The sequence below is a fragment of the Leiobunum rupestre genome, chromosome 10, assembly GCF_980474605.1.
Source record: "Leiobunum rupestre chromosome 10, qqLeiRupe1.1.hap1, whole genome shotgun sequence".
NCBI lineage: Eukaryota > Metazoa > Arthropoda > Arachnida > Opiliones > Sclerosomatidae > Leiobunum > Leiobunum rupestre.
This window is the reverse complement of record NC_143393.1, coordinates 25,963,622-25,985,814: the sequence shown is the minus strand read 5'-3', so window position 1 is coordinate 25,985,814 and position 22,193 is coordinate 25,963,622. Positions and strand designations below refer to the sequence as shown.

At 36.8% G+C, this 22,193-nt stretch overlaps 1 protein-coding gene, 1 long non-coding RNA gene and 1 other non-coding gene across 3 annotated transcripts in view; 2 read left to right on the top strand and 1 right to left on the bottom strand.

Moving 5' to 3' along the window:
* LOC149925216 (uncharacterized) overlaps positions 1–22,193 on the top strand; it is a 300,627-nt gene that overhangs the window by 170,282 nt on the left and 108,152 nt on the right. The window lies entirely within an intron of this gene.
* Positions 14,597–14,736, bottom strand: LOC149925229 (U4 spliceosomal RNA). Its single transcript, XR_016477127.1, has one exon. It is a non-coding gene; the product is annotated as a U4 spliceosomal RNA (small nuclear RNA).
* Positions 17,233–19,695, top strand: LOC149925228 (uncharacterized). Its single transcript, XM_090160811.1, has 5 exons — positions 17,233–17,379; positions 18,115–18,292; positions 18,356–18,490; positions 18,555–18,950; positions 19,148–19,695. The coding sequence occupies exons 1-5, from the start codon at positions 17,233–17,235 to the stop codon at positions 19,693–19,695; spliced, it is 1,404 nt and encodes a 467-aa protein (XP_090016937.1).

The window sequence follows — 22,193 nt, the reverse complement described above, 5'->3', positions numbered from 1 at the left end:
CCTAATTGGGGGTTTTAATTTTTATCGAGTCAAGTCCTACGTATTTAGTCGTTTTGGTAAATTGGTATCATTTATCATTCTAACCTTGACGGTTGAAGAGTTATGCCACTAACGGCGGTGGCAGCTACGTACCAGGTAAACGTTGTACACATGTCAACAAATGCATTGGGGATTGTTTGTCCAAAACCGTTTAAATCACAAAGCGTCTACCGACCGAATAGTTGGAGTGTAGCGTTAGCTATAGACCTGCAATAGATAAGATAAAACAAGACGTACGACGGTCAGAATACACACAATCCTTCTAATGTGTTAAGTTTGTTTGAGCTATACATACATTACCATTGATAGCCTTTCATAAAGTTTTCAAATCGGAGCCCAAGAAGTTGGGCATTTTCCTAATTTACTTACGGTGATTTTGCTTTGTGTGGTAGATATTTTCATTAAAATTAAGTCCGATAACGTTAAAAAAAATTTATTGGATAGGTTAGGATTCAGTGGACCTACAACTTCGGTTTTATCAGTAAATATTAAATTTAAGTATAGTTTTCAGGGTAATTTACGGGACCCCAATTTTAGGTTTTTATATTTTCGCCTAAAAATCTACATACAGTTCCTTAATTTAAGTCCGATTTTCATGAAAGTTATATTTTTGAATAGCTGTGGTTTACATATAACCTAGAATTGCAAAAACGTTCCTTAAATTTAATTCTAAGTAAGGTTTTTTCGGCAGCGTATACGGACCCACGCAATTTCCAACATTGTAAATCCGCGTGTTAGGTTTACGCGCCCGTTTCCCTTTGGCGTTTTTCAAGGCCGTTCAGAGTGGGCCGCGCTTTCAACGTATGGACAGAAGTAACAATTAAGTATGACACTGATCTACCTAGTCTTCGGCGTATGACCAGAAGTAATAAGTGTGACACTCAACGGCTGACTAGTAGTAACAAAATCAGACCGGCGTTGCAGGTTGCTGTAAATACATTCGAACGAGATATCATTGAAGAGGTATGCGCGACACGGCACAATCAGCGGCAACGGCTACACTGTACGTGAGACTAATATACACAAATCCTTAGGATTGTGTGTAAAAATGACGCTGAATGTAAACATACCAAGGTTACTTCCTTTCTTAATATTGTAATATTGACCAGAGTGTTCTGTGCAGTCGATTAATAAACATTATCTAGCTCTCAGTGCCATTATGTCGAACTATTCTCAGTTAACTGGTTAAGCTAAATACAATACAGGGAGGGGAAAAGAGTCGACCACATGTTGCGCCCAATAATAAAAACCCGTCACCTGCTCCGAGAGAATTTGGTAATTTATCAATTAAGCCAGCTACCGGTTTGACGTTTGCCAAAATCACAATCGTGCGGAGTGCCCTAAGCTACACCACGAGCCAATCTAGGGCTTTTCTGATCATTTCGATCGAAAAATTCAGTGACCTATAAATAATCGGACAATTTACAGATAATTTTCCGAATAAATCTCTCGCACGTTTCCCCGATGACATTTTAGTTCAAATAAATTTCATATTGTTTAGCTGATTAAGTTTTTATGTATATAAACCTAACTGGTTTTTAAACATAATAAGTTTATCATTGCCTGTTTTCGAAAATATATTTTACCCGAAAAACCACGAAGAGCTTTAGCTATTTAATTTTGTAACTGTTAATTTATGTTTTAGAAATAACCAAATAGATTATAGAGTAATGGCAGTGCTACGTCACGCAACGTCACCCTTGCTTTTTCCTATTCATAAAAAATTAGCGCCCACAATGGCGGCCATGGCCAAAGCTACGGAGTGCAACTACTCTATAGGTTCGTAATAGAAAGATATTGAACATATTTCCGAGAAAAGAAAACATCGTATTTTTGAACAAATTTTACCGTCATTAATTAATCAAAAATATTTTTCAAATCAAATAGAAAGAATGCTAATTTAAACGAACAACAAAACATATGTAATTATCCAAATTCTGTATTACTCGACTAAATTTATTTCAAATATATCGTATAAGTCGGGTAATAATGCTAGATCTAAATTCAATATTCTTCGGCTGCAAGCAAATACCATAGACTTAAATACGTCATAACTTAGATTTTGAATTCCCATTAGAAAGGCTAGAAATAAATAAGATTTATGTACTTTGACACATTCCCCTTAAATATTGGGTTACGAAAACGAAGTCTTTGGAGACATAAGAACTTTCTAAAGTTTTAAATACTGAACACCCACCAAATTAATAACGCAGGTGTCGCGCTAAAGTGGCTGAACTGGTCTTGAAGATCTGCAGACCAGAAAATTAAAGACCCTATCATAGCCTATGGCCTGGAGTCAAAGATAAATGTCTCGAGAGGGTGGGCATCCGTACTTGTACTGTTGAAGAAACCAGGTGGTACTTGTACTGTTGAAGAAACCAAGAGGTACTTGTACTGTTGAAGAAACCAGGTGGTACTTGTACTGTTGAAGAAACCAGGTGGTACTTGTACTGTTGAAGAAACCAGGTGGTACTTGTACTGTTGAAGAAACCAGGTGGTACTTGTACTGTTGAAGAAACCAGGTGGTACTTGTACTGTTGAAGAAACCAGGTGGTACTTGTACTGTTGAAGAAACCAGGTGGTACTTGTACTGTTGAAGAAACCAGGTGGTACTTGTACTGTTGAAGAAACCAGGTGGTACTTGTACTGTTGAAGAAACCAGGTGGTACTTGTACTGTTGAAGAAACCAGGAGGTACTTGTACTGTTGAAGAAATCAGGTGGTACTTGTACTGTTGAAGAAACCAGGTGGTACTTGTACTGTTGAAGAAACCAGGTGGTACTTGTACTGTTGAAGAAACCAGGTGGTACTTGTACTGTTGAAGAAACCAGGAGGTACTTGTACTGTTGAAGAAATCAGGTGGTACTTGTACTGTTGAAGAAACCAGGTGGTACTTGTACTGTTGAAGAAACCAGGTGGTACTTGTACTGTTGAAGAAACCAGGTGGTACTTGTACTGTTGAAGAAACCAGGTTGTACTTGTACTGTTGAAGAAACCAGGTGGTACTTGTACTGTTGAAGAAACCAGGTGGTACTTGTACTGTTGAAGAAACCAGGTGGTACTTGTACTGTTGAAGAAACCAGGAGGTACTTGTACTGTTGAAGAAACCAGGTGGTACTTGTACTGTTGAAGAAACCAGGTGGTACTTGTACTGTTGAAGAAACCAGGTGGTACTTGTACTGTTGAAGAAACCAGGTGGTACTTGTACTGTTGAAGAAACCAGGAGGTACTTGTACTGTTGAAGAAACCAGGTGGTACTTGTACTGTTGAAGAAACCAGGTGGTACTTGTACTGTTGAAGAAACCAGGTGGTACTTGTACTGTTGAAGAAACCAGGTGGTACTTGTACTGTTGAAGAAACCAGGTGGTACTTGTACTGTTGAAGAAACCAGGTGGTACTTGTACTGTTGAAGAAACCAGGTGGTACTTGTACTGTTGAAGAAACCAGGTGGTACTTGTACTGTTGAAGAAACCAGGTGGTACTTGTACTGTTGAAGAAACCAGGAGGTACTTGTACTGTTGAAGAAACCAGGAGGTACTTGTACTGTTGAAGAAACCAGGTGGTACTTGTACTGTTGAAGAAACCAGGTGGTACTTGTACTGTTGAAGAAACCAGGTGGTACTTGTACTGTTGAAGAAACCAGGTGGTACTTGTACTGTTGAAGAAACCAGGTGGTACTTGTACTGTTGAAGAAACCAGGTGGTACTTGTACTGTTGAAGAAACCAGGTGGTACTTGTACTGTTGAAGAAACCAGGTGGTACTTGTACTGTTGAAGAAACCAGGAGGTACTTGTACTGTTGAAGAAATCAGGTGGTACTTGTACTGTTGAAGAAACCAGGTGGTACTTGTACTGTTGAAGAAACCAGGTGGTACTTGTACTGTTGAAGAAACCAGGTGGTACTTATACTGTTGAAGAAACCAGGTGGTACTTGCACTGTTGAAGAAACCAGGTGGTACTTGCACTGTTGAAGAAACCAGGTGGTACTTGTACTGTTGAAGAAACCAGGTGGTACTTGTACTGTTGAAGAAACCAGGAGGTACTTGTACTGTTGAAGAAACCAGGTGGTACTTGTACTGTTGAAGAAACCAGGTGGTACTTGTACTGTTGAAGAAACCAGGTGGTACTTGTACTGTTGAAGAAACCAGGTGGTACTTGTACTGTTGAAGAAACCAGGTGGTACTTGTACTGTTGAAGAAACCAGGTGGTACTTGTACTGTTGAAGAAACCAGGTGGTACTTGTACTGTTGAAGAAACCAGGTGGTACTTGTACCGTTTGAAGAAACCAGGTGGTACTTGTACCGTTTGAAGAAACCAGGTGGTACTTGTACCGTTTGAAGAAACCAGGTGGTACTTGTACCGTTTGAAGAAACCAGGTGGTACTTGTACCGTTTGAAGAAACCAGGTGGTACTTGTACCGTTTGAAGAAACCAGGTGGTACTTGTACCGTTTGAAGAAACCAGGTGGTACTTGTACCGTTTGAAGAAACCAGGTGGTACTTGTACCGTTTGAAGAAACCAGGTTGCGGCCCATTTCCTCGGTAGCTTCATCTCTATCTTGTACCGAAGCTTCCGCCATCGTAACGCGCAGTTAACTGCCGAAAACTAAATAATTCTAGCGTTTGACAAATGTAGTTAAATTGTTCGAATTTCGGATTTTCGAAAGGTTATAAGAAACAAAAGTTATAAGTCCTTTTTTCGGACAATTGCTAATTTATATAATTTGTGTACGATTGCCGTTTCCCTTCATAGAAAAATAGCTATATTATCTAAATAAAGAACTTGACCGAAAATCATAAAACAGTTAATTTAATTTACGAAATAAAATAAGTTTACACATTAGTTTTCATTTGGTTGAAAAATTAACTGTAAAAAAAGAGTGACATAAATAACTTTTAATTACGAGTATAGAATTCCTTAGATAAACAAAAGTATTAAACGATAAATAAACGGTGATAAAATTAATCAAAATATGAAGTGGTTAATTTATTCGCATAAAATTATTCGAATAATACGAAGAACAGCTCTATTCAAATAATAATTTATCGGATAAACGGGAAAATTTTATTTATGGATAAAGGTTTACCAATCCCCGAGCCCTAAGCCAATCAAATAAATACATCTAAAGGAATGTAGAGGTTTATGAATTTAAACGGCCATATTAAAAGATGGCGGATTTTCCCCACGGGAGTGAGAAGGAGAGACCACACCACGTTCAAGAGCGCAATGTTTCTATAAATTGTAAATTTTCTAATAAGTTTAATTAGTTTAGGGTTATTCTGATGTTTGCTAAACTTAAACGCGCTTAAGTAGGAAATCATCAAAGTACACTCTGTTAAATAAGTCTTCGGCCGTTGGGATTTTGGCACTTATTTGCGATTATCTCAAAAACTATGAATGATAGCAAGTTGAAACCAATTTTATTTTTAATATTTTACTAATATCTTTCCTACCTATATCTTGATTCACGCGTAGCATTTCCATATCCGCCGGAAACGCCAAATATCGTTTTTGACAACTTTTTTAATAATGATGTTACGCCCCTGAAACCTGCATTTTTGGTTTCACAAGGGTCGATTCATATTTAGAAAATGCCATTGTTATCCGGCTACGTTGAACGGCTGCTAAGATATGGCCTATCGAAAATTCGATTCTCATTCGGAAAATACAACCACAGCGTTCCAACAACTCGTTAAATCAATATATATATGCGTATTGTGTTACCCGCAATGAAACGACGAAAGTTGTTTTTTTCCTCAAAAATAAGATATTATTTCTCGGTCGCCTCGAGCATTTTAGAATTTTCCGAGATAATCGCAAATAAGTGCCAAAATCCCAACGGCCGAAGACTTATTTAACAGAGTGTACAATAACAATTTTAAGTAGTTTATAAAACAAAGCTAAATCTGTTACTTAGAGGGTGTTTCATTTTAAAACCTACCACATAGAGACGAAAGTTTAGACCTTTGCCCCTTCCAGACCGCCTAGAAAATTGGGGGTTAAAGGGTCAAAACTAAATATGGACACTCCAGAAATATTTCGCGTAAAAAAAGCACCACTATTTTATAATTTTTGAATTTATTTCAGCGTTAAATATACAAATTTAATTTTGAGAACATTATAATTTAAATTAATGCGTTTAAAAATTCATGAGTGATTGGAAATATTACATTTGTTTGACACGAATATGAAACCAATAATGAAGAAATGTGGACTGTTTGAAGAGCTCCTTTTCCCCAAGGGAACCCGCCGAATTGGGGAAATGGGTAACCGCCGCCATTGTAACCTGCGGAATTATCACGAGAAACAAATTAATATATAAAACGCGATAATTAAGTGGTGAACATTTTAATTAAGAGCCATGATCTGACCGCCTCCTCCTCCGTTGCTGTTTCCGAGTTGAAGTCCGTGGTTTCCGAAGAAGAATCTGTCCTGCCCTTCCTTGCTTTTCATCCGCTGTGCTCATATCGTCACACCGGTATCGATATGACGCGCATTATTGATCTTGGCTATATGACGACTTATCGGGAGTGGCTATCATTTCATTTTCTTGGTTTCTGCTTTTTCCTTCCGAATTGCAATGCCCAAACAGAAAAGTCACTCTTTCTCATAACTTATCAAAACAATTTAAGAAAGATTTTCTTAAGTAGGGGCTTTTTGTTGACGCTCACGGAAATAGTATTATTTTCATGGCTATTTTTCGGCTTGTCAAATAGAGATGTTCCATGTACAGGGTGTTTCCGATAGTTAGGTCGTAAACTCGAGGACGTGTTCAACTTGTTGAGGTTAACGGTAATAGTTAGTGTAGGGAGCTGTTGGCTCAATCGCGTGGCATTATAACCCGGCCACCTTAATTAATGGCTTCCAAAGTCGCTTGATGACTTAGGCCTAAAGGTGGTGCCTTGGGTATTAGCATAGCTGAGAATTATTATTATTATTATTATTATTAAATGACTAACGAACCTTAGTCCTTAAGCGCTTCGTTTCAAAGATGGGTATCCCAAAAAATATACCCCAAAACCCGGTACAACAGCCTTAAATTTTTAATTTTTATTTATAAGTGAAGTGAGAAATTAAATATAGGTCTTTTCCCATCGAACGAAAGGTATTCGTAGGTTCAGATAATACTAATTCTTAATAGAAAAATTGATCTTGCACCTAGTGGTGAAAAAATTACTTTCTGAAAGGGTGAAATTATTTTCAGAAAACGACGAAATTTCACCACTCGATATTAAATTTCTACCTTAAGTAGCTTCCGAAAAAATCACTTGTTTCAACTAAAAATGCACCCTGTTTAGTACAGTGCATAGGTCAACGGGTGAGCCGGAGCTCACTTTGAGACTGAGCTCAGGTATTTTAAATAAATATTGTGAGCCTGAGATGAGACTGATAAGTTTTCACGTTAAAACCGAGCCCGAGCTGAGGTATTGTGGAACGCATGTTGTAACTAGTGAGCCCGACTTTGAGCCCCTGTTAAAATAGAAATTACTTCGAGCTCAATCTTGAACCCATTTCATGATTTTCATTACTTAGAGCTCGAGCCCAAGCCCGTATTAATATTTAACATACTAAGAGCTCACCTTGAGCTCGACATAATACTTGAGCCAGAGCTCGAGATTGATTTAGGTAGTTTTAATATCTGCAGGACCGTAGCTAGGGCTGGGCAGCCGGGGCGGCCGCCCCGGGCGCCGTGCGCGCGATAGGGTATAGGGGCGCCAAATTTTGTCCATATTATTATATTAGGGGGCGCCAAAATTGCAGCTCGCCCCTGGCGCCATTTTCTCTAGCTACGGCCCTGAATATCTGAGGTGAGCCAGTGCTCAACACTCGATTACGATTGAGCCGAGCCCGAGACCGATTTGAATACTTTTTTGGTATCTGAGGATGAGCTCGATCTCCTTCCAATTTGCGATATTGTTTAGCCCACGTTCGAAATTTATTTTGGCCAAAAAAAGGGTTAGAAGCTAGCGTGGCCTAGGGCCATCTAGACTCCCAGGCTCAGGGCTGCCTAACCGACTCCAACTGTGAAAATCTCCCCCTAGTGAGGCGCTGTCTAAGGCTATCTGTGACGCGTTAGCAAGCGGACGTAAAACTGCGACGAAGCCACCAATGCAGTCTGTCTTGTGAAAAGCTCTTAGTAAAACCTTTGTATGGGAAGAACAGGAAGTTGACAGAAGTATTTTACGCGTAAAAATGAACAATAGCAAGGTGTTTCATAGGGACCACGTCAATTGAGAGAAAGTTACTTATTGAATTTTTTTTTTCTTCTTCAAATGCCATAACTGAATTACAAAGAATGTACGAAATGATCATGGGGCACACGCAAATCCTTCTTGAGCCCATTCGAAGATTCGAGTCATGTTACGAATTTGCGACCGAAAAGTGTGGTTGCGCTCCCTAACTGCATCGGGCAGAGTTATTCGTCGGAGGTCTTGCTCACCAATTGTTCAAGATGTGCTCAGAACTAAAAGTTAGGTTTGGGTAGAAATTCGTATTTTTTGAGTAACAAGGAGTAAAAAGTTCTATGAGAAAAGTTAATAAAAATTTATTTTAGCAAAAGCTTATTAAGCGTTCGCATCTAGGAATATTATATCGGTACGATTTAAAATAATGCCCAAGTGATTTAAATTACCAAGAGAAAAAGTAAAAAAATCATTTCTAACAACATTACATTGATCATTGTATTTATAAAAGTTGTTTGACACGGCCCCCATTGGCGTGTAGGCAAGCTTGGACGCGTGTTTCGGATTGGGTTGCAGGCGTCAATTACGCGTTGACGTAGGTCTTCCACGTCTCGAACTTCAGTCTTGTATACCAAGTCCTTGATATGGCCCCAAAGATTTTAAATCAAAAGACCCGGCTGACCAGGCAACAGTTTCGCCTTTTATCTTTACGGAAGACCCTTCAATTTTTCAAATGCCCCTGTACAGTGGGACCACAACTTTTAGCGATCAAATATTTTACTTATGCAACAAAAACTTATAAAGTTTAATCATTGAATCATCATCTAATATTACAAAAACGGGCGTTACGCAACATTTATAAAGTCGGTTGGCTACACCCCACAAAAGAACTGTTTGATAAAAGTAAATTGCTAAACATAATCCAAAGTTATCATAGTGCTTGTTTAATTTTTATATTTAAAAACCTCAAGGACAGTACTGTTAATCTATTTAAGTTAAATAATGGTAATACCATCACAAGAGCTTTATACTATTTAGAACTTCCCCGCTGTTATACAGAAAAAAAAATCTTGTCGGTATTTTATTCTGGTGTAAAACTTTTTAATAAGCTGTATACAAAGTTAAAAGATATTACATCGGTTGCTCTGTTAAAAAAGTTAGTAAAACAGCATATCTTGGATAGCTCTATTGCATAAATGTTTTATGTATATTTTTTTATTTCTTTAATTAACTTAGTAATTCTTAATTGATTTGCAAATTAACTTTCTAACACTTAATCTTTTTGTGTCAGAGTTCGTTAATTTTTCTTTTTTTCTCTTTTATACAAAAAAGGGAACTCTTTTTACAAGTCCCTTTTTATTTTTGGTTTTGTCTGTTTTTTACAATTTAAAGAAGGTTGTTATCTTAAATTAAAAGGGCTATAAGTCGCTCATTGACTTGGCCCTAGAATACCTTATGTATAAAAATATATCAGATTATCAATAAACAAGTTGGCAAGCCAAAATATACCTCTCCTCGGAAGCATTGTCCCTAGTGGTATTAATTTCTCGAGATGACCCTCTAAGTTATATCTCCCCAATTCAGAGTTATTTACTAATAACGTAATCCCGGTTCAATCCCGCCCGGTATAAAATTTTAATTTGAATTAAAATAATTGAAACGAAACAACCGAGATTAATTTGTTCAGAATATTATAAATTAAGTAGTTACAACAGTGAGTTAGACGAACTAGAACAACGCACAATTGAATTTAACCCTATTTACAGAATAATTTATCAGTTAAATGTAATACGAAGCAAACTTTAATAAAAGAAATATCTACAGAGGGTATTTGTATTTTTATCGCTTACGATATAACAACACAGAAAACCTTCTTTAAACCACTTCACACGAAAAAATGATAATTAAAGCCAACAATACCGCCCAAAAGCTCAACACAATCAAAATTAAAATACAACTAGCGGTATTAATTTCTCGAGATGACCCTCAAAGTTATATCTCCCCAATTCAGAGTTATTTACTAATAACGTAATCCCGGTTCAATCCCGCCCGGTATAAAATTTTAATTTGAATTAAAATAATTGAGACGAAACAACCGAGATTAATTTATTCAGAATATTATAAATTAAGTAGTTACAACAGTGAGTTAGACGTACTAAAACAATGCACAATTGACTTTAACCCTATTTACGGTACAAGTTTAGCAGTTAAATATAATACGAAGCCAATTTTAATGAAAGAAATATCTACAGAGGGTATTTGTATTTTTGTCGCTTACGAAATACTTGCCGCATAGTTAACGCTCATTTTATTTCAACGTTCGCCCGATCAAGATACCGTAGATATCTGTGGTGGACGACTCGTAGACTGTCGGAACCATCCTGTGGACGTTGTGACACATACCGCATGAAAAAGACCAAAACCGTCCAATTTCCAATATCATATAATGACTCGCACACCCAGGATTTCAATGACGGCATTAGGAATCGTAGATATCCAAATATCCACACCACCAAAAAACTTATTAACAAGAAGCGAAAAACTTACCATTCACAAAGCACAGAAAGCCACTTGACTAAACGTATATCAATAAATGACCGTAGAGGGAATAGTTAGGGTTCTTTATAAATAAACACAAACGAACCCAATTGATGAACTGCATTAAACATCTTAATCAGCCGAGAAAACGTTTAAAATAAATTACGACCGAGTTGAAAACCAGACCAACTCGATATGTTGTTAATAAATGAATTATTAAGCTTGAAAACCAATACGCTAAACCTAATAGATAAGAATATACGACTGAAAAAACTAAATAAATTACAAAAAACTAACGGGTTCTACCCTTTATCTTATCTGCTGACTGCGCTAAAACAAGATTTGACCATTAAATTTTTTGAAAATGCGACGTATACACTTTGAAGGTTCCGTCAAAAATTATCCTTTCCCAAACGTAAAGGTTCTCAAAACATTAATACACAAAAAATAAGTAAAAAGGTTCCTCCAAAAAATGAACCATTTTGCGGAAGAAGTAAATAATTTTAAAAGAATAAAAGATAAAACAAATATACAACCGCAAAAATAAAACGTCAAATAATAGAAGAAAAAAATCTTTAACTCCATTCATTAAAAAAACCCTAAACAAAAGTACCAAATTGAAATAAAGCAACTTATTATATTAAACAAGATTAAGTCTTTATAATTTTTTCGTAAAAAAACCACATTAGGCCTTCACAATTTCATTCTTCATTCTTAAAAAAATTCAAGACTTTGTTAACTATTATGCTTACAATGAGTGTCTTATTTGCAGTATAGCTTGAAGTTATCGTTGGTTCTATGGTAGAGCGCTTGACTGCCTAACTGAACGGCCCGGGTTCGAAACCTGGGTGACGCAGTTGTTTTTAATCAAATGAGAAATCGCTAAATTAGAATTTCTTCGATGCAATAATTTAAATCTTCCACGAAATCTTGCTCTATTTCAATTAAACCAAAATTTCATACTCTATTAAATACGCTTTCGATAAAGCTGAAGGTCTAATTTTCAATGAAACGTAATAAGTGTCGGTGGTTCTGTGGTAGAACGTCCGCCTGTCAAACAGGCGGTCTCGGGTTCGAAACCCGCCCGATGCGATCGCAAATTGATACTAAGATGAATACCGTGAACAGTTGGTGGAAACCCTGCCATTGGATGTTGAGAGGTAGCATTACACTCAGCACTCGGTCCGTCCCAAAAGTTTGTACTCGGTTCTGTTATACGAAACGATACTGTACAGTTTGTATAAAAATTACATCATTGCTGGCATTATCAATGTCCGACTTCTGTTGCACTAGGTAATTATTTACTTCAACTGAAGTTATTTTTGGAATCACTGAAAGATGTGGATTTATGGTCCCATTGCCGATGATTTCTGGTTCAGGGACATCTTTACCACATCAATCTGAAATGCAATGATTAGAGCCGTTTGTAATGTTTTAAGAAATTTACAGAAAAATTCACTAACTTCTCAAATTATTTTGACAGCTACTATTCATTATCAGATTGGACCCTTCTCTTCCTATTAATGGTGCGAGTTTTTGGACATTTTAAGCTTCAAATTTCTCGTGAGGAAATGTCTTATTCTCGTTAAGAAATATTTAAATGTCTCGTGGGGAAATATTTAAATGTCTCGTGGGGAAATATTTAAATGTCTCGTGGGGAAATATTTAAATGTCTCGTGGGGAAATATTTAAATGTCTCGTGGGGAAATATTTAAATGTCTCGTTGAGAAATATTTAAATGTCTCGTTGAGAAATATTTTAATGTCTCGTGGGGAAATATTTAAATGTCTCGTTGATAAATATTTTAATGTCTTGTGGGGTTATATTTTAAAGTCTCGTGGGGTAATATTGTATTGTCTCGTGGATAAATATATTAATGTCTCGTGGAGAAATATTTTAAAGTCTCGTGGGGAAATATTTTATGGTCTCGTGGAGAAATATATTAATGTCTCGTGGGGAAATATTTAAATGTCTCGTGGAGAAATATTTTAAAGTCTCGTGGGGTAATATTTTATTGTCTCGTGGATAAATATTTTTAGAAAATGCGTTAAAGATTGATTTTCTAAAACTATTTTATGGAAATTTTTGTTTATAAATAAGTAAATGTCCCTACAAAGTGTAAAACAAGAATGAATTAAAGGGGGGGGCATGAAATTAACAGCTTTTTAGAAAAATTGGGCCGTTTCAGGCGTATTTCATATTTCTATGAATTTTGAAAAAGAAAAAGCAAGTTGTCAGACCTGTCAAGCAAGTTGTCAGACCTGTCAAGGAAGTTGTCAGATATGTTAATCAGTTGTCATTAGAACATCATAAGAGGGGTGGAAATCCACTCTCCTCTCGGTCTTTAAAATACTAGTTAAGCCTTGGGTAGCCCTCGACGTTGAGCTCGCACTTTCGTTCGCCGCCATCTTTGAAAGGCCGGATGTGAAGGTTGCCAGGCAAATGATCTCAAACGGAAGTCGTTCAAAACTTTAAGATGGCGGTATAAAATAGCGTGCCCAATTTTTTCCTTCGTGTATTCTTACATTTTGAATAAATCGGGTGAGAAATGAGTCGGGATGCGGCGTATGCTTCCTCGGGCCCTCAAGGGGTTGGAGTGTGCAATAACTGGTGGCTTTACCGGGGAGTCGGGGTCCGGCTCTTGTAACCCGTAAGGGCGGTGGCGCACTGGGAGATGTTAGCTCCGTCCAAAGGGTCCTATCTCCAACCTCCGACTTCGGTCAGGTGTGGGCTGGATACTGGGCTTCGGCCCAGGCTAATGGAGAGGGGCCGGGCAACCTGGCCGCCTCGGCGGATTGAGTAGCCTGCTGTGGGGCTGCGGGCCTCCGTATGAGGGTACGGCGGACCCATCTCCCGGCCTTTGGGCTCCCACCGGGATCTCCGGTGCCAGCAGTGCCGGGTCATGCGGGCTGCTGTGTGCCCGCCGTTCCCCTTTAGGAGCTCTCTCCAAAGGGCTTGGCTCCATGCCTTTGTAGGTGGGGTGTCGGCCGGGGTTGCTAGAGCATCCGTTCTCTATCCCACTGCTGTGTGCGAAGTGGCGGGCTGGTCGTCCCATTGTTGCACCTTCTGCTGGGTTGAGCGGCTTGCGTCGAAGGTGCGGCCATCAGTAGTGGGGTTCTGCTACCCATGCTGGTTTTGTCACCTGTCCGGGCTTGTGGACGCTGGCGTAGGGCATTCTGATGATAGGCCTCCGGTGGTGTGGTTCTTTTCTTACCGGTACACCGGGCTATAAATTCTGACAACATGTATGCTTCCTCGGTTTAGCGGGAAAGCTCATCGAACCTGTGAGATAACATGTTTTTAATGATGGCGTAGATACTTATCTCGTACGAGATATATTCTTCTGATTCCTTTAAAACCAAAACGATGCTCTTAATTGTTTCTCAGATAATTTAAAAGTGCTTTGCCAAAGGATTTGAGATTTTGACTTTGAAAACGTCTTAATTTTCAATATACCTTGGCTGCTCTTTAACAGCGGCGCCGAAACCGGGCGGGGGCAATGGCCCACCCAAACAATTTGCTGGGAGGATAATTTAATTGACCCCCTAACTTGATGCTCGGTTGGAAATTAAAATCGATGCAAAATGGCAGGAATGGGTTAATAGAGCCAATATTCAACTTCGGTGATAATCTAGGCGGTTTGTCGTACTTGTGGTAATACAATTTGAAAGAGGCTAATTTGACGCCAGTAAATACGACCGTGTTTATGCTTGAAATGGTAACTTTATGAACTCCGCCACTTATTTCTGTAACGCACGCTAATCGACTCATAAGTTACTTAGTTCCGAATCCATACACCCGCCATTCCAACGGATGTTTAATTTTATATTGTTTAAGTAGCCCCGTAAGGCTGTCAAAAATTGCCAGAGCCGACGATATTTCGCGTCGTCTCGGCTGGGTATTGGGTTAAGTTTTCAACTAGCAATAGTCGCACCTCAGTTACACCTCATTGGTTACGACATTGCCTCTGCGCAATGATAACGTACCAAGAAATTGAATTAGATTTTCGTAAATGTAGTATTAAATTGAAATGCACAATACGACCGTCTCATTTTCCAATTTATAAGCTAGATAAACATTATATTCAAATATAATAACCATTATTCAATACCTTAGTAGTATTTAAAGTACGTATTAAGAACATATGTCAATTTAACCGCGAAATGTAATAATGTCTGAGAAGTGAAAGGAGTTCACTCTTTTCTCTTTAAAATTGCGTTTTAAGATATTTTGTAATCCATTTTATAGGCACTCAAATTAAACTAAATTTGCTTGGTTTTAACGTGAACTACATTATGTCCTTAATGTTTCAGAGGGTGCCAGATTTCAAATAGCTATTTCATTGTGTCGTTTAAAACTCCCAATAGCAAATAAAATACTTAAAAACGCGAAATTACATTAATTTACGGACAACGTTTTGAGACACTGGTCTCAGATAGAAATTTGGCATTTGGTTTATATTATTCAATAGATATTCGACAATCATCAACGCATAAATCCCCTTCAATGTTGTTAACTCTACGAGGGATATATTCCCTAGCAGGAGTTTTACAATCACCGTGTCTGTCTCTTTTCTAATTAAGATAAATTTGCTTTGTTTTTGAAACGTGAACTACAATAAAAAAACAAGCTCTAAAAGAACTCAAATATAACCCCAATCTAATAATCACTCGGGCCGATAAGGGAGGCTGCATAGTACTATTAGATAAAGATGATTATGTTGAGGGGTTAAATAATATCCTAAGCAACACTAGTACCTATACAGTGCTGAAGAAAGACCCTACAAGAAAAATCAACGAAAAAGTTAAATCTACTATAAAAAGGTGTCTAACTTTAGAAGATAACCAGAAAAAACGACTTATCCCTCGCAACTTTATTACCCCAAGAATGTACGCGTTATGTAAAATTCATAAACAACCCATGAAATTCAGACCGATAGTCGATAGCATTGGCTCTTCTACCCATAAAATTGCAAGGTTTACATCTAACGAACTTTCGTTCCTTACTTCTGAATACGCCCATACTTTGAAGAATTCAGATTAGTATCGTTCGATGGCGTGAGCACGTTTACAAACGTTCCTGTAGATTTCTTAAGTTCGTTTAGTTGCCCGACAAAGGGTTCGACCGCCTAATTGATATTGACATGAACCGTATGGAACTTGAAGACACTATTAACCTATAGTTGAAATCTGCTTTGTAAATCCGTTTTAAAGCTAATGGAGAAATGTATATGCAACGCTCCGGCCTGGCGATGGGTAGCCCTCTTTCTCCGTTGCTTAGAATAAATTAGAATATCATGTCCTACTTAACTCCCCTTTTAATATTGACTTCTGGAAGCGATATGTGGATGACATTCTCTCCAAATGGATTCATGGCGGGGAGGCGCTTATGTTTTTATGATATTTTTAAATAGTATTGACCATAATATTCAATTTACAGTAGAAACTGAAATTGATTGACGTACTTATCTCCAGAAATTCTAATATAATCTCTACCAGTGTATATAGTAAACCCTTTTCCGTCTCCCTGCCACCCTATTGGATGTCGTGGCCTCCCGTGAACCAGAAGCTAACTGCCTTTTACACTCTCATGACGACAGCTGTGAATATCTGTTCGATTTAACTGGATATGGAAATTAATATGATCCAAGCAATAGCGGAGAATAGGGGAGTTCCAGTCGCTCTTCTGAATAGAGGGTTCAATACAATTATTAATCGTTATACAATTTCTCGCAATACTAAACTCATAACAGACAACACCAAATCCGGTTACGTAGTCTTACCCTTCGTTAACGAAGTTAGTCATTTAATAGGCAACGTTTTTAGTAACAATAACATTAAACCAGTATTTAAACCCATTAATAAAATTCAAAATTGCATAAATTCTCTTAATCACAAAATCCCACTATCCGACAAATTTGGTGTAAATGAAATTGACGGTTCCTGTGGTCAAAGTTATACCGGTCAATGTAAACGTAATCTATATAACAGACTTAAAACATAAAAAATATCTCTCTTCAGCCCTAGCGGCACACTCAAAAGAATCCCATAAACATAATTTGTCGTTCGACAGAGCGAAACTTATCAACCTAGAAAACAATGCGTTTAAACTCAATTTATTAGAATCACTCCAAATCGTGAAAAAAACAAACAAAAAAATGCAGCCTCAATAGAGATAACGGCCCGAGTGCTGTTTTAGCTGAGCTTTGGTATCGCGAATATTTTGGCGCACTTGTATGACACGTGACTTGGGTGTAATTTGCGCTTTGTTGAACGTCGCTTAATCAGACCTCATGATGCCTCTGTAAGAGAGCGAAATTAGTCGTTTCAACCTTTTAATATTATTAAAATTAAAGTTTTACTGTGTAATTTTAAAGTTGTCTTTTATTGTCTTCTATTACAGGTGTTTTTCTATTAAATTAGAATGTGTACAAGATTTATTTTCAACTTAAATTTTAGCAAGCGTTTCTAGAAAGATGAAATCCATCTTCGACCTCGCTATCATGGGCGCCTTCTCGGGCCCCAGGACGGAAGGACAGGACAGATTCTTCTTCGGAGACCACGGACTCCAACATTGGTGGTGGACATCCTTGCCCAGGACAACACTATGCCGCGCCTTACCCGTATGCATTCCAATGGGCTTAAACACCACACTTGCTTAAGCATCATTAAAACACATTCTCATAAAATTAATTATTTATGTACAGTCCTGCCGTTTTCTCTTGGCAGCCATTTTGTTTCTATTTTAGGTAGAGAGCCGAATGAGGGCTTCTATGAAAGAATACCCCCACGAAAATTGTTTGCAGTGAAAATTAATGCTTTGTCACCATTAGGGCGCGAGCAAAGCCATAATAGCCAGAACCCTCCAAAATGACGTCATGAAAATATAAATAAAATTTGTCGTGTATACTTTTAAGCGACATAAAGCGTGAAAAAAAAGGTTTTGCCCACTCTCCTTGCTGTGGGAATATTACACGCACAGTACGTTTCGTTAGGTTTTTACTATACCAATACATTCCTAAAAGGGGGTTGTAATTTTTATCGAGTCAGGTCCTACGTTTTTAGCCGTTTTGAAACAAGCATAAGAAGCTCGCTCAGCTCGGCTCGTGAACTATTCTTATGGCGTGGTCTCCTCCTCTCACTCCCGTAGGGAAAATGCCCGCCAATGTGAATAAAACTCCACATAACTTTATTCGCTAGCGAAACGGGTATATTTGGCGCTGCAGTCGTAACCCTAGTTAGTGAGCTTTCCCGCTCACTTCGGTGATCAAAAACAAACGATCGCCATGGCGAACGTTAAGCCCAGGGGTGGCAGAAATTGTGCTGTACCGTTTTGTTATAATACCGCGCTTAAAAAGATTAAAATTAAGGATAATGATGAAGAGAAAACGTCGGTTTTATCATTTCACAATTTTCCGAGTGAGAAGAAACTTTTAAACCTTTGGTTGAATAAGATAAAGTCGGGGAAGAGGCCTAGTAAATGGGCACAGATTTGCAGTGCACACTTCAAAGATGAAGACTTTTTAGAAAGAAAAGGTGAGAGACAAATTTTACATATTAACATCTTTAATCCAATGATAATTAAAATATCTTATCTAGATGGGAAAACTGTGAAAAGACGTCTAAAATGCAGTGCCATACCAAGTACAAATTTGCCATGTAGGTCAATTTCTGAAGCCACAGTCATTAAAAGAAAAGTAGTTAGAGCTAAACGTTGTGCAAATCGCTCCAATGGTATTTGTATTTAATAATATCATTTGTGAAACAAATAGATTTTTATTATCTGACTTATTTTTAGGTGAAGCTGTTGCGTCATCATCATTTGGTGATATAAATTCTCAGATAATTTCTAATAATTTGAATAGTGAAGTTCTTCATAAAAGTCCTGATGTTTCAACATTTTCCAACTTGGATATACTTGCTCAAGTAGCATCGGAAGAACTTGGAAAAGCTAATGTTCATGAGGTTTCTCCAGAAGTTACGAAAGCTTCAATTGGAATTCAAGTTTATTTGGATAAAAGCAAGAAAGAAGCTGTAACATCAAGAACTGGACTTTCTAGTAATGGACTGACTAATGGCGATTTTGTTTCTCTTACCGGCATTGGAAAAGAACTATTTGATAGTCTTTCAACTGAGGTTTTAAGACTAGAAAACCATAGTGACCTAGCTGATTTTGTTATGCCTGTGAGAGACCGTGTGTTATTAACGCTAATGAAGCTCAAGTCTAATCTGTCATTTGACGCTTTAGCTTCCTTATTTGTAGTTTCCAATCGTTCAATATCAACATACTTTAAAAGGACACTTTGCGCTCTTTCTGAAATTTTTAAAAAAAATTTATATTTTGGCCAAGTTTAGAAAATATCAGGGCTAATTTTCCCAAATGTTTTAAAGACTTCACAAATACTCGCGTTGTGTTAGATTGTTCAGAGGTACCGATGATGAAACCTAACACATTTCATGACAGAGTGGCTACCTACAGTCACTATAAAGGGACAAACACGATAAAGATTTTGATTGGAGTTTCGCCTTCTGGTATGATAACGCTCGTTAGCGATCCCTGGGGAGGTAAAGTCAGTGACAAGCAAGTCACCATTGAAAGCAATGTCATAAACCAATGTGAACAATTTATAGATGCGATTATAGTCGACAAAGGATTTCTTATCGAAGAAGAATGTTCTGCTAATGGTATTGTTTTGCATATTCCTCCATTTTTGAGGAAAAAATCTCAATTCACTAAAGAAGAAAGCGTTAAGAATCAAAAAATAGCATCTACTCGTGTACATGTAGAAAGAGCCATACAAAGAATTAAATTATTTAAAATTTTAAATGATAAATTTGACCTGGATTTAGTTCCTTACTGTGATGAAATTGTTACTGTCATACGTGGGTTAGTTAATTTACTTAAACCAATTCTGGCAGATGACAAATTTCTAGACTAAAAATTAAAATACCAATTGTTTTTTTATGAATCCATTTTAATTATTAGTTCTCAGTTCATCTTTAATATCAAATGAATTTAATTTTACATTTTGTAAATTTCCAATGAATTTAATTGTAGAAGTTGTAAATTGGTTTTTCACCTTTCATAAAAACATTTTAAAATATTAACTATAGGAATTATTTTAATTTTATCACTTTCTAATAGTTAAAAATCTTATCACTTTCTAATAGTTAAAAATAGTTCCTATTTTAATTTTATCACTTTCTAATAGTTAAAAATCTTATCACTTGCTGAATAGTTAAAAATAGGAACTACTTTAATTAATCCTATCACTTTCTAATAGTTAAAAATAGTTCCTATTTTAATTTTATCACTTTCTAATAGTTAAAAATCTTATCACTTGCTGAATAGTTAAAAATAGGAACTACTTTAATTAATCCTATCACTTTCTAATAGTTAAAAATAGTTCCTATTTTAATTTTATCACTTTCTAATAGTTAAAAATCTTATCACTTGCTGAATAGTTAAAAATAGGAACTACTTTAATAGTATCACATTTTTCTTGACTAGAAGAGGCAGGTAAAATTTAAAATAGAAATCACTTAATATCACTATGTTTTTCTTCAAAAACTCTTCATCTCTCTCAATGTCAATTAACAAATAGCCCTTTGGAGAATATACAAAAAATGAGCATGTTTTGATGTTTAGTATATAAAGGCCAAGCTGAACTTGGGCATAATAGCCCCTGCAGTCATTAGTTGGCAGGTAAATCCCACTCTTTCCAAGTTTCAAAAAATTAAGTGTGTTTTGAGAAAATGCCTCTTCAATTGGTATTTTTTGGCAACAAATGGACTCTTGATCTCAAGTAATTTGGTCTCTCCATTTTCTACAAACAAACCATCTGGACTAAAAGCTAGAAATGGATTCTTAAGACTAGCTATGAGACCAAATTCAAATTCTTCAACCTTTTTAAGCCAAGAGAATTTGGCTCGGGCAACTTTCTCCATTTTGTTACCGTACAAAACTGAAGGAACAGTTAGTTCCTTACCGGATAAATTTTTCTCTAAAAGTTTGGAAGCAGTATTCCCCTTATTTTTAGATGAAATATTTTTTTTTTAAAGTAGTACCAGTTAACCTAACTTTTCTCCCTTCTTTCCATTGATCTGATTTTTGATCTAATTGAGCTATGATTTTTGCTCTTTGCAAATCTACTTCAACAAATTCTTTGAAGAATTTAGCTTCTTCTGGAGATATTTTAGTAAACTGGTTTTCATACTCATTTAATGCATTAAGTGTGTCTCTCAAAAGCTTATCAATTAAAATTAGAGAGTCGATTGTAGAGGAATCAGTTTGGCGGCGTTTACTTGGATTTTCAATAATTTCATCAACAGCTTCTACACTTGCAATGGTACTAGTAGAAACATTACTTCTAGATTTGGAGTTTGCTTGATTCCAATTTACAAATTGTCTCAGATTTTCAGGGAGGTGTTTAGCACACATTGGCTCATATGGGAGACTAGCAAGCACTCTTCCTTCACACTTCTCTAAACTAGTAAGACAGAATGTTGGTTTATTAAATTTTCTAACGCAGTCCAGATCTTTAATTTTCTTGGGTTGATAGTGAGCTTGTACAGTTGCCTTCATTTTCCCCCACTTTTGCGGCTTTGAAGTGCAAGAGACTGTATCAGGAAGTTGGCATAATTCTCCATATCTATTTACATAGAATAGGCCCGCAACTCCATGTTTGCAAAAACCTGAGTTCCTACAAAAATAGTACATGTTACACTTATGTACTGAGTCTGAGTACTAAAAATAAAAATACTTACCCGCTTTTGCACGAGCAGTAAACATTGTTAATGCTATGTTTTCCATCATCACGATTAAATTTCAACTTTAATGAATGTGGCTCTCCATTTGGTTGCCTTGTTTGAATGACATAGCCTTTAATTACAACGAGACCACCTTCCTCTTTTGAAAAAATTTCAAAGACCCTTTTGGGCTTTCTTTAAACATTCGCTCTCCCTCTTCTAAGGCTCTTGGTTTTTCTCCAACATACTTGAAAATTTCAAGCATTGAGAGATTCACTAATAAAAAAAAATTGAATAAAATACAGCTACATACACCTCACTCTGAATATATTCTAAAGCTATGAAATGAATGGTTTATCTTTATAATAATAATAGAAATGAAAATCTAGACTTGTTCTAATTAAAATAGGATAATTAATAGTTTACATACCCTTTAGAGAAGTCATAATTATTCGATGAAAGTTGCCGAAAGTGTAACTTCAAACATTTGAAGGATAAATTAAATATCACGTAATGGTGTAGTAAATATTCACCAAGGCCTACTCAAAGTCTTCAACAAAGTTTCATATCTCTCTAACACGACTAAAACTTCTACTGACATTTTAAAAATAAAAGTCTAATATACTTTTGTTAGACATGACATTCTATCAAACTTTCCGAAATACTTTAAACTAATGTTTAATCGATG